Source organism: Labrus bergylta, chromosome 1 (genome assembly GCF_963930695.1).
Source record: "Labrus bergylta chromosome 1, fLabBer1.1, whole genome shotgun sequence".
Classification (NCBI taxonomy): Eukaryota; Metazoa; Chordata; class Actinopteri; order Labriformes; family Labridae; genus Labrus; species Labrus bergylta.
Window position 1 is genome coordinate 13,896,288 of NC_089195.1, and position 13,615 is coordinate 13,909,902.

Consider the following 13,615-nt stretch of genomic DNA (forward strand, 5'->3'; position numbering starts at 1 on the left):
CCGTACCGACCCTGATGAGAACCTCTGGTCTCAGGCGGCCTCTAAGAAAAAAAACTTCTATCTTATGTGACTTTTGCAAATAAGTATTAAGAATGGAGCCCCTGAAGTCCAAAAAAATGAAATGAAATATTTTGTGCGCATTATATATTTGTTTACTTGTTGGTACTTCAGGGACTCCGTACTCAAGTACAAATAAAGAGAGACATTGTTTTCCATCCTATTTGTCCCATTTTTTTATCTTATATGAATCTTTCATTTAAGGATATTTTGTCCTTATTAGAGTTTGCATTAAATAGCAAACAGAGAAAAATATGATTGTATTGAAATGCCCTTTCACAAGGCATGTCCTCACTGTCAGGGGTGCACACAGAAAACACTCACTTAAACACACACGCGCACACACACACACGCACGAGTCCTCTCAACCTTCAGATCAGTACATCCCACTATGCTTTGCGATGGTCTGACAAGTGGATCCAAGATGGCGTAGAAAGTAAAGCTAGGTAAGTGTTGACTTCCCATTTTCAGCCCTTTCAGTCGTCTTTTAAATCGCAAAGCAACTGACACAAAACCCCATCCCCGTTAATCATTACGACAACGACGAGTGTTCGGAGTCCACGCACGAATAACAACACAATGTCACATCAATTGTACGCGACCTAAAACACCGTGGCAACAGCGAAGGCCCCGAAACCGTTGTGTTACGGCGAACCCAGCTAGCTTAACTAGCTAGCATGCTAACTAGCGAGCATGCTAACACACCAGCTACAAGCTATTCTGGTTGTGAGCTCGCCAGTTCGGTGCCAAGAAAAGGCCGTGTTTGGGGGGGCCAGTGTGAGCTAAGTGTTAGCTGCACATACTCAGGATAGTGTCAACATTATTTACGTTTCTGCAAAAAAAAAAAAACGCCATGGCGAAGTTAACCAAACACTGTGAGGGAGGTTTTTTCTTTTTTTTTTTTTAAGGCTTTGTAGCGCTGCCGTCATCGCGACAACTTTACAAGGCAAACAACAGCGATAACTACCCGCTGAAATACAAAACAAATCACTCACTACGTCTTTGTTTGGTCCTGTGTGCTTTACTAATATTCCCCAATTGAGCTGAGATTCATTTGTAAGTGTTTTGTAGCCCGTGTTTTCTTCTTCACATTGCTCAAGCCAAATAACGTTATGCCAGCCAGTCGATGTTGTTTTATAACTCTCCTCTCAGCTGTAAATTTAGCTTTCTCCCTCACTGTGCTGCAGAAAGTGTATAGCTTGTGTAGTACAATCATCCAGCTGGACATTATATACGAAACCGATGTCCACCCCACTGCATCCCGCCAAACTAGTAGTTGTTGTTGCCCCTCTGAAGTGGCTGGCTTGCAATCACTAACATTAGGTAACAGCTTTTGTTTCCACTGTTACAAACAGGAGCCTGAATGCGTCTTGGACTATCCATTCTTTATTTTGGCTACCACTGCATTTGCATCAGTCCCATGTTTGGTGTCATCTTCGACATGTTTCAGTGCTTCTTAGAAAACAACATTTACATGCCACATAATAATAAAAAAAAAAAAAGAAAGAGTCTCCATCTGCATAATATTGCAACTGGAATCATTTAAATGCTTACTTCCTTTTTAATGCATTGTATACAGAACTGTGCAAAAGTCTTAGGCCAACACTGGCTTTGCAAAGTTTTAGTTATAGCTATATCACAATCTGTATTTATTACAGTCTCTTTTGGGTAACAGCTTTTTTCCCACTGTTACAAACAGGAGCCTGAATGCGTCTTAGGCTTGGGACTATCCATTCTTTATTTTGGCTCCCACTGTATTTACATCAGTCCCATGTTTGGTGTCACCTTTGACGTGTTTCTGTGCTTACTAGAAATCACATTTGCATGCCACAATATGCTTAAAAAATGTTAAGAAATTGCCACTAGAATAAATTCACATGCTTACTTCCTTTTTCATGCATTGTATACAGAACTGTGCAAAAGCTCTTAGGCCAACACTCGCTTTGCAAAGTTTTAGCAGCGTTATGTCACCATCCTTATTTATTACAGTCTCTTTAATGAGGTACAACCAGAAAATACAGGGAGTAATATGTACGTTTGCAGAATAAAATGGTTTCTGCAGGTAAAAGACAGTATTTAGTGTGACCTCACATTGACCTGAGCATGCCTTGAACATTTTTCAGGAGGGCTGTCTTGAAGTTTTCTGTCCTATATTATACCTGGCTTCTTTCAGTCCCTCCCAGAGTAGGGCTGCACGACAGTGTTGGAAAAAAACAGCAAATCAAACCAGATACATGCAGTGTGTTTTTATGTGCATACTAGCCCTGCAGGATATTAGAAAGTTGTAAAATATGTGAGTATTTCGATAAGGAAATTAAGTGCTGTAAATAATCAAAGGCTAAAGCGTGCATGTTAGCCATGACTTAGTCTTTATATCTATCTGCCATTCTTCATGTTGACATAATACCCTTTTGCAACATGTCCCTCCTGAAGCCAGAACAGCTTGTTTTTTTAACCACCGAATTGGCACCAATTAATCTAAAGGGGACTAAGAGTTTCATCTTGCTGCATCAACATGGTGTTGAAGCGTGGCCTCCATCAAACAGGTAAAACGTGCACATAATGCAAGAGAAATCATTTCTTAAAAGTTTCATTTTTGGGCTTTTTTTTTTTTATTATTATTATTTTTAGAGATAGGACGGTGGATAGATTCAGAAATTGGGGGGAGAGAGAGTTGGGAATGACATGTGGGAAAGGAGCCACAGGTTGGACTCGAACCCGGGCAGCCGGCTTTGAGGACTACAGCCTCTGTACATACGCATACTAACCACTTGGCTTCCGGCGCCCCAACAGAAATCATTTATTATACACTTTTTTTTTGCGGTGAATTCATACTTTTACAATGTGTTTTCTGCGAATGCTCATTTTGGGATAGCGATGCCATTACGATTTATTGAGCAGCCATATCCCAGAGGCTGTCCCATTTCTTTCTCCGTCCAGGGGGTCCCATACTGCCTCTGTAACATTCAGGTGTGACTCAGAGGTGGTCAGTCCACAACTGTCAGTAGCCCGCACACACAGCACTGTGCTCCCCCACTGGCTTGGCTGAAACTGTCTTACCTCTGTAACGCCTCTGAAGACGATACAGAGGGGGGCATCACTTCGTTCCCCCATTACGCCTCTGCTACATTCAGATTGAAGGTGAAATGTCACAGGGGCGTAAATACCGCGGTTTGAAACGGCGGTCTGCATAGGGCTCGTGTTTTATCAGCTGTTTTTCTCTCCAAATGGGATTTCACTGCATCAGAAGTGGGCTTGGAACTGTTGTCGTGCTATAAAATACATCCTTTTCAAATGAGGCGCTTTCCAGAAGGAATGCCATGATGGCTTACAAAAACATTCATGTTTATGGATCCCCATTAGTGTTACTACTACGGCTAACATCTTCCAGGGGTCCATGCAAAAGAATACTAGACGAAAAATCATTAATGAAGTGGCACACATAAACAGTAAAGAAATAAAAATGCAGGTTGTAGGCGATGTTGAAGAGGTGAGTTTTTAGAGATATCTTGAAGGTGGAGAGTGAGGGGGGGGATCTCTGATGTTTTTTGGGAGTGAGTTCCAGAGGGTGGGAGCCACAATGGAGAAGGCCCTGTCACTGTTACATGAAAGTCCTTTTTAAAGCATTGCATTTGGCCAGAGCGTCCCACACAGCGTCCGGTGTCATTATCATTGTCTACCATTATGACATCAGACATTTTTTTGGGGGTGATTCGTTAACTCGGCCCAAAATTGATAAAACAACAAAACCTATGGTGGCCTTAGACTTTGGTGTCTGATGAAGGGCTAGGGCCAGAAATATCATATGTGGTGATAAATTCCATTTGCCTTAAGTGGGGTACACACTTAAAAAATAATAGGGCCGATTTTTGACCCGATTCCCCCCTTCTGACCAAAGGCAGCAAAGTACCGATTATCTGATGGATCCAAAGATTATCTTGACAGATTCTCCTGTGGTGTGAGGTGTGTTAAGAGTGATTTTAACCACCCCGATCGTGGCAGAAGACGATCTGGGCCGCCCTGATTTGAAATCGTAAATATTAAACGTGTTAAATATTTACGATCAGAAATCCTGTTGTGTGGGGAGAACACCGAGGACGGCCGAGCACGGACTCTGTGAATTGTTACGTGGAACGATAGCCAATCAGGAAGCAAGCTTACTGAAGCAGGAAGCACAACAAACATAACCATGACGACGACGACAGCAAACTTGAAGCATAAAGTTAGATGGATTTTTATAAATAAACCAACTTGTTGATTTGTGGCAACAACACAAGTGTTTAATACATGGTGTCATGTTAAACAAGCTGCATTCCAACTGACCACATGTTTACTGTAATGGATGTACCGGTTAACAGCTAGCCACATTTAGCTTGACCAGCATATTTGTTTACTCTTAAATTGCGTTTGACCACGCACGATAATACGTTCTGAGAGTGGAGACTCAGGTTGTTGGTGGATGAATGGGTTAGTGTGTGGTGTGCTGAGTTGGTCGTTGCGTTGCACACCACACAATGTAAGAACTGAACTGTTAATCTGTCATGATTTGTTGTAATGTGTGGGCTAGCTCACATTTTAAAAAGCGTTTTAAAAATGTTTTAGAGTGCACCAGGCCTTAGTATGTGTATTTGTCTCTCCAACATCCAGTACTCAATGATTCGAATGTCCGTGCTGTTTGATATTTTTTTGGCACAACACTTTAGCAGAGTACTGCAAGCTGAAGCTTTTATCTTGAGAACAATCAAGTGCAAACAAAATACATTTCCATGTTGATACACTTGCTAGTCGTTTGGCACCAGGGGATGGGGGAACCTATGCTCTAGAAAAGGAGCGGCATATGCAATAATATTTGACATTTGCACAGAAAGAATGCGAACATTAGTTTTGTAATATTGGCAAGTTTTGTTCCTCATCTGAAGTCTTGTGTTTTTAGAGGAAGTCGACTCAGTCGCAGTTGTCTTCTTGCTTCAGGGAAACGTGTGATTATGGAGAGTAACTGAAAAAGGATATTTTGAGTTATTTTGTTTTTTACGCACTAATTGAGTGAGCTTTTTTGGAGTTGGAGATGGGGTGTGCTGTAGATATTTATCTATTTGGCATTTTTGCCTTTATTCATAGGACAGCTGAAGATGGACAGTAAATATGAGGAAGAGAAGGTGGGGTAGATGTTTGTCAAAGGGTTGTGCCGGGGGACTCAGATGCATGGAGGATGATAGCCTCTATATGGGGCGCCTGACTGATTTTGGGTTTAATCAAAGAGTAAATCCCTGCAAAAAAACCTGTTTTATTAACTTTTATTCCATACTTATTGGAAGAGCGGAGGAGACTATACGAGGCATCTGAAACCTTTAAGGGATACGTCACCCGTTGAAACATGAATCTATATTGAAATTTCGATATGACTCGATTTTTATCGTATTAAAGTTTATAAATGTAGTCTATAAAACTGAATCTCCATTGTATAAAAAAAATATGTCACTGGCCCGACCATTGTAACCACTGGCCCAGGAACATTACTTTTGATTAAAAAAATAACAGTCACTAATTTACTCAAATATTGTGTATTTTCCTTATATTTATGTGCTCATGTTTATTCACCATGCTGGTAACTGTAAGAGTCTATTTAATCTGACTGATATTAATATGAGGCTGTGATAGAGCTGGAATTGTTATGATCACCTTTCTCTCCTTTCTTCTCTGTGAGAAACTCTTCATCCTTAGATCTTTACTCTTAAGGGCTAAGATGCTTTGTGAATAACTTTGATCTTTACCAGGATCTAGTCTTTAACTTTAAGGGGAAATTTAGCTGCAGCGTGTTCCAGCTCCTCCAGCTGTCTGCCACTGTGGCTGAAACTTTTTTCCGTTCTGTTTTCGTCATGCCCTGCTGTCACTCTCAACTTTCCTGGTGATTTTTTTTCTTTGAATGCTGATTTAAGCTCAGCTTTAGTCTGGATATGATGGTTTTAAAACTGTTATACCAAACGTGTGTTTTAGTAGAGAAAACCTGCGCTAAAATCTGTGTGCGAGTGTACAACTCTAGAGTACGTGCAATCTGCTGGCCCAGACTCTGTCAATCATTCATCCGGGCCAGCGGGCCAGTTATAATGTCAAGCCCTGCGTTATGGGCCCTTTTTTTTGGAAGTAATTCGGCCTCGCTCGCATCTTTCTCTTTCTCCTCCGTGTTGGTCGCTTACAAGAGCGAGGCTACTCAGCGGCAGGAGTGGAGTCTCCTCCGCCCTTTCGTCTCTGCGCAACAAGCGCTGCCGCAGGCTCCTCGTCCTCACTGCCGACAGGCAGGTCTCCTATTTCGCAATTGTCGGTTCTTCTCAACTTTCTCCATAGAGCCTGTTAGCAAAGCTACCAAGCAATATGGCATTGGCGGACATTGAGTTTGAATTCTGGGAGTGAGTTCCCATGCACTGATCTGTGATAGGTCTGTAGCTTCAGTGGTCGAAAATATAAGGAACTAGTGATGTAGTTTCACCCCTGCTAACCACAACAGCCGCCGATGATGCAAAATGACGATTTTTGCGTCATCGGAGGCTCCTTTTCAGACAAGAAATATAAAAGATTTCCCGTCTCAGGGGAAAATGAGGGCGGGATGCACGACCATTCAAACATACTACCAGGTTTATTATACAAAGCTTAATGCAAATGGCAGACGTATCCCTGGCTCTGACTACAGGAGTTTTAAAGAGGACCTATGTAAACTTCTAACCAACTTCTGTCAGGGTTTCCATTTCCGTTTTCGTTTTCTGTTTTCTCTTCCTTGTCATTATACTCAACAGCAAACCGAAACCTCTACATACTGAATGCCGCACAGGTGCTGATTTGACAGAAGGCTGTGCTTCCTCATTCTGCTGCATCTTCTGACTGCTCGCCACGTAAAAGTAATGTGTGTATTCTGACACCTGTGTTGTCAGCTTCCCCCAACCTTAGTGCATAGTGACTAGATATTTACTAGCGGGGGAAGACTTTCCTCATCTCAGCACATGGGCTCACAGGCACACACAAACATTTTAAATTCGTAGAGCAATACAATGCATGGAAGCTAGTTGAACGCTAATCTGTGAAAAACGTAAGCGTTGAACGAAAGGTGGAGGTAAACAAAAACCTCTAATTATTTTGGCTGGTGAATTCTTCAAACTACCTTTCACCTTGAGGGCCTGTGAGTCTATAAAGGTAATTTTGGACCCTGGTCACAACCCATAACCAGGCTGTGGGGAAATCTAGGTTGAAACCAGCATCATCTTCTTTTTGTGAAGTTTTAATTATCAACAAAGTTTTTCATTTCCATCATGTTTGCAGATTATAACTAGATGTTTTGCTTCAGATGTTTCTTTTTTTACTGCTAGGCTGTTAAGATGACGTGCTAATAATAATGATACCAGTCAAGAGAAAAACTAGAAGTTACTGTACTATGGGCCAAGGTTGAGCTTTTTGTTGCCGTGGTGTTTCCCCCAGCAGGTCATGGTGTACCCTCACTGGCCTGATCCGTACAGGCTGCTGTGAAGAAGGCCACACTGCCTCTTGTTATCTCAGACTGTGGTTGAGTTTCTCATGCAAAGCTGAGTAAGCTAGATTCCTCAAAACCGCACGTGGCAGCTGACGGTTGCTGGTGTACGAGTAGTTCAGAATGATTTTGTTGTTTCATGACTTGCAAATAATTTAATGCTAATTTGAAGACAATGCATAATTTATTCTTAACTTAATAATTTTATTTTTTGACAATGTGTGGGTTAAAAAGCTGCAAGCCTGTTTTGCTTTGTTAAAAACAAGAGGGGGCGCAAGGCTTTGTCTGCTCTCAGGTTGTCAAAATTAGATTTGCACATATTGACTAAAATCATGATAAAACACATACTGTTTATAGAAAGGTCTTTTTGGTGAGAACAAATGTGTGCGGACCTGTTCTGTCTGGATTTTAATAATGGACTATATTACAATTTATGTTAATTATTGCCAACCATGTTGTTTTTTTGATTGGGTCTTTGGGGGTCCCCGCTTTATTAAAGCCGGGCTCAGACGACAGGAGTTTTAAAGAGCGCAAATTATCCCCCTTCTCCACATTTTCAAACAGTCCCCTGTGGTCTAAATGAAACATCTGTGCTGTGCTTTGGTCAGAATATAACATGAATCAAGCGACAGAGGAGGTTTGTGACCCTGTATAAACCAGCTCTCTCAGAACGCTCCGTTTTGGTGTGTGTGTCTCTTTAAATGCAGTGAGCCCCCCTGAGTTTTCCTGGTAGACATCACTTCTTCACTAGCGAGAATAAAAATGGCGGACATGTGCAAAAGTTTTGTTCTAGGCTGGGGATGGAGTCCATGGGTGGAGCTACCAGGGGAGGAGAGCAGATTTTTTTTTTTACCAGAATCCCACTGTGACATCACAAGGAGAGCAAATTTGAAACAGAGCATTTTTCTCTGTGTTGTAAGACTTATGTAGACAACAAACAAAGGACTGGAGGGATTTATTTCACATTTTGTGGGTCGGTAGACACTCGTATGTTCAAAATCACTGTAGAAGTGGATTTATCAGAACGTGTCCCCTTTAAAACACTACCTGATTTTGAATTCGGGCAGCATCACACATAAGGAGAATCTTAACATATTTTCTTGTCTATCATTTCAAGCATGCACACACCAAAAGATAGGAAAATCATGGCACCTCACATACTTGATTTCCCTAAGATTACCAAAGCTGAGGAACGTACCACCTCAGGTGACCTCATGTAAACAAAGTAGCCTGCAGTTAAATTTTCGATTATAATGATTTGTGTCGAGAGGAAAAAAAAACTCCTACATAGGGTGAGAAATGGCTGGCGAAGCGCAGACAACATGGATTGTCTATTATTCAGGAAGAACTGGAGGTAAGATTGTAACTGTCATATGCATACAGTTGTACAACGCACACGTTAGGGTTGTCTCTCCCCGTGGTCGTCTCTACTGTCAACTTATTATTGTCCTCCTTTGTCTCATGGTTATTGTAGTCACACATGACTTCCTCCAGACCCTTTTTATGATTTAACAGTCAAGATTTTAAATTCTAAATATCAAACATGTTTTATTTAAATCGTTGCATCCCCGACGATCTTCGATCAGATCGGAGTCATTAAGATTGGATATTTATACGACCCACACTACAATATAATCTGGGAAGATGATCGGTGACGAGCAGCCTCGAGTTGGGAACACCCCTGTGATTGTCGGGAAGGGGGAATGGGACCTCAAATCAGTCCGATTATCCTGTGGTCTGAGCCAGGATTTAGATACAAGTAGGGGGGCTCTAAGGAAAAAGGTTGGGAACCACTGTCCTGAAGGACATACATATAGGCGGAGGTTGTTTTATTCTGCACCCTCTATTTTATCCTCACCACACAAAAGTCTACTTGTACACTTGATTGTGTGTTCAGATGTAAAAATTACAAGTGACACACATTCATTGGGCAATAACACTCACACACATCTGTAATCAGAGAATATGACAGCAACTGCACTTCAGAGGTCCGACTTGCCGCGCTGTTGGTTCTGCAAACATTGATAACCAAAACATGTTGTGATGAACTACCTTCTTAGCTGACGTTTTAGGAGGGAAGCACTAAGAAATCAGACAAATGACTGTTGATTACCAGGTGACCCACAGGTATGGGCCGGTCTACAGTCGATTGGATTGTTTTTCCATTTGTACATGCCGTAAAGTTCTGTGTTTAGGGAGCACTTTTAATACAGATTTAGACAGAACACAGAAACAGGTCAATAGCATTGATATTTCATTGTGTATGTTCACTATGTTTCAAACGCTGCTTTGTCTTTTTTCTGTTCACTCTCACCTTGTCTGCTCTCATGCAGGTAAGAGCTGTAGGCCGGCATGTGACAACAATCATTAGCTTCAAGATAGAAATGTTACAGCCTGCTGTAGACTGTCACTGTAAACTTAACCAATCTCCACTACAGAGCGCTGTGTTGGGTCCAAAAACTGAAGATCCTAAACGCTAGGGGTAACGGTACACAAAATTTTTGGTTCGGTACAGTAAAGGGACCTGATGCAACACTTTTTTTTCTTTATTAGGAACATTTAGAATTTCCCTTTTACACATTGGGCTAAGTGCAGCATCGACAGTTCAGACTTGTACACGTGCTCGGGTTACTTTTTAATAACATTTTAAATTACATTACATTACATTGTAATAAAATAAACTTATGCTGCATCCTTCAACCAAAAGAGTCTCCAATAAATAAAATATATGAATGAAATAAAGCATCTTAGAATGAAATGAAGTAATTAATATAGCCTTAATGTAAAAATATTTATTTTAAATTACACTGACACCTTTTAGTTTATAAAGGCAACAGTTTTTTGAATGCCCTTTGAGCACATAATAAAGCTAATCACATTTGTGACAGTATAGTTTCATCGCAGAACTATTAATATTTCCCTCTGTCGATATAAGAACTTCAGTGGCATTTGTTATGGCTTTGGCCCTTTCAGAATTACTAGCAAAAGGCTGTCTGTTGGGGAGGGAGGGTGTTCATTCTATCATGCTGCAGTTTGTGCTCCCACACAGACGCGTCTCCCCTCCCCTTTTGCACTGCAGCGCTGTTTAAGCGGGATCATCGCTGAAAATGAAAACGAAACTTAAGAGTTAGTCCGTAAAAAGAACTCCCGGTTATATGCAACTGTCCAAACCGACAGGGCTCTAGGGACTAGTAATCTGCACACTTTATGTTTTGACTTTTTTACAACTTACTAACTTAAAGCTGAGTCCCATACCAGCGGCCGCAGCCTCCCTCCACCCTGAGGTGTGCTTCGGCTTTGCGGTACGTGTGGGAACACAGATTAAAGCGCTTATGTTCCGCGCGTACTCGGATCGGTCCACCTGCGATCCGAGTACTAGCACAGCAAGCGCTGCAGTGCAGCCAGTACACCGACACACACACAGATTTGCTAAATGAACGGTGTGTGCTACATGTTCAGAGATTACTATAGAAATAAACATTACAAAAAAAGTATGGCTCGGTCCTTGTTGGGTTTTTGTGGCTGATACCGATATTAGAGATGACAAATCTGATGCAGACCAGACTAGCTGCACAACTTTTCATCATCATTTCTCCCTCACAACATCATAATCATGCATTTAAAGCAAACTCCTTCAGGAGTGCTCCTCTGATTGAATGACTGATTGAGCTGAACTACCGTATTGTAGTAGGAGTGCAAACCGTACGAAGTGAGAATGGACAGTACTAAAAGAGCGACACAGCTGAACTGGAACTGCACTCTGTGGACCTTGCTGAACACAAAATAAATTGTCACACAGGAAGACAGTTTAAACATTTTTTTCTCTGTCTGGGAAACCCCCTCAAAATCAGACTGAGTCTTATATACCAATGCCATTTATATTCTGGATTTTAAGGTACTGTTTCTAAAAGGATGCAGTTTCTATATCTCAGTCTGTAGTTCTCAAAATTGAAAGCACTTTCTAAATAAAGAGGGAGTTCATCTGCATCTATTATTATTATTAATAATAATATGATCATTGGAATTGCAGCAATTTGTAAAGCATAAAGTGGAAAAAAATAGAGGATGTGATGCATTATTAAAATTCCTGGAGAAGCATTTTGATTTCCAGTGACGTTTGAGTCATGTCTAGCTGAGGGGTGGGAGAGTTGTATTGTTGTTGTCTTCTTAATTTTTTGGTCGATCTGAAAAACCGTATTGGTATTTGTGGTTTGTAACATGACGAACCTTCTACATTCTTATTGAGTAATCTTAATATAGCCTTTATATTCTGCATGATCAATTCTGATAGTGCCCTTAGCCTCAGCAGTCAGATGACGGCAGACAGTCGACTCCACTGTTGTTGGCTTTGCTGGAGATGATAGAGTGGGCTGTCTCAGATAATGCTCCGGGCGGCTCATATGACCACTCGGTTCTTAGCTTCATGTGAATGTATTTCAATGTAAACCGTACAAGCAGAGGGCCTGGAATTTGATGTGTGTTGGAGCTCTGCTGTAAGGCCTCATCTTCTCTTCTTGGTGATTTATGATGCAGAAAAACCACATGAAAACACGACTCTTGGTGAACAGACACCCAGAGCGCATTCTACCTCCCTCTGTGCACCATTTCTTTAGGAGAGACATGAGTGCTGTTTCTTAAAGCTCATGATAAAGTCTTTTAATTGCTTGTTTTTGTGCCCCAACAATCAAAAGCCATTTTTAACATGCACTCCTGAACATTTGCCTGTTCACATTCCCACCTCACAGCAGGAGACTTTGTGCCTGTTCAGTTGGGACTCAGGTGGCAGGACTTGGGCTGTCATCTTTTTTCAAAGTTCAAACATTTCTTCAATCCTAGGGGAGAAGGTTCACATTGAAACTGTAATGAGCTGTTGAAATTTAAAATATTCAGTCCATCAGTGCACCAGGCCGTCTGAAGGAGTTTAATCCAGCAGAGGGCGCTCTCAGCGTAACTTGACCATTGCATGCACTCTTGACCTCAGTAAATTAAGACTGATGTTGAGGCAAAAGCAATGGGGGCGTGATTCAGGAGATGCACTCGTCTCTCTGCAGACAGTAGTCCACTGCTTTGGTGGAGAGACGCAGAGTCGCTAAATACTTACCTGCAAATATTTGTGAACCAGGAATGTCTGTGCGCTCTGAACGTGTGTTCTCATCAGCAGGTAGTTTTGTGAATAAATAGAGAGCTGCACTTGACCCCAATCAAGCTGATAGACTTTAAAAAAATAATCAGTCCTTTTGGATCCTCAACAGGCTGTTGGCTTTAGGCTCAAAAGGTGAAAGTTATGTCATATTCTTAGAGAGGATGAATGGAATTCAGCTGTCCGCTGCACTTTTGGAGATTTAAAACTGAGTGAGCAGAGAGAGAGAGAGAGAAAGTCAATATATGATCCTCTATTCACCTTTTAGAATAAGAGCTAACGCTAACCATTCATTTCTCTGATCTTTCCTCCTCCAACATTTCTCTCTCTTTGCCGTGGGAAAATGTGGAATTATACCCCATCATCAGTTCATTTCCTGTAAATCCCTCCTCGGAGCGTCTTCGAGGGGTTGGTACTGACTGATTTTGAGAAAGAGCCATTAAAGTGCTTTCATATCTTCTTAAAAAAAAACTTGCAGCAGTTAATTTTTGCTATGTTGCTAAAAAAAATAACAGACTCGTGGTCATTACAAGATGAGTAAATGTTTTCTCCTGTCACACACTCTGTTTCTGCAAAGATTGATTCATATTGTCTCTTTCTTTCTTTTTCTTTTTCACCTTCCAGAAGTTTTGTCCCTAAGTCATGGCGGACAGGAGAGCGGAGAAGTCATGTGAAGAAGCCAGTAGATCGTTAACCAGGCGGGAGTACGAGGCGGCAGTCAACCACAGTACTGATGCCTTGGTAGTCCTTGCGCCCCAAGCCCAATCATCCGGTGCCCCTGTCTCGCCAAGCCCTACATCCCTTGTCGCTGCCGCCGCTGGACCCCTACGCAGCCGCGTGCTGCTCTACAGAATTGCTGCCTTCCTGCAGCTGGTGAGGACAGTTACACTGAAATGATGTAGTCT

At 41.6% G+C, this 13,615-nt stretch overlaps 1 protein-coding gene across 1 annotated transcript in view; it reads left to right on the forward strand.

Moving 5' to 3' along the window:
* Nucleotides 1-434: 434 nt before the first annotated feature.
* The window catches only part of helz (helicase with zinc finger), a 62,443-nt gene continuing 49,262 nt past the window's right edge, over nt 435-13,615 (forward strand). The window contains exons 1-2 of the mRNA XM_065954534.1: nt 435-503; nt 13,335-13,583. Of these exons, the coding sequence (XP_065810606.1) occupies nt 13,353-13,583 (231 nt within the window). The 5' untranslated portion in view covers nt 435-503; nt 13,335-13,352. The remainder of the gene's footprint in view (nt 504-13,334; nt 13,584-13,615) is intronic.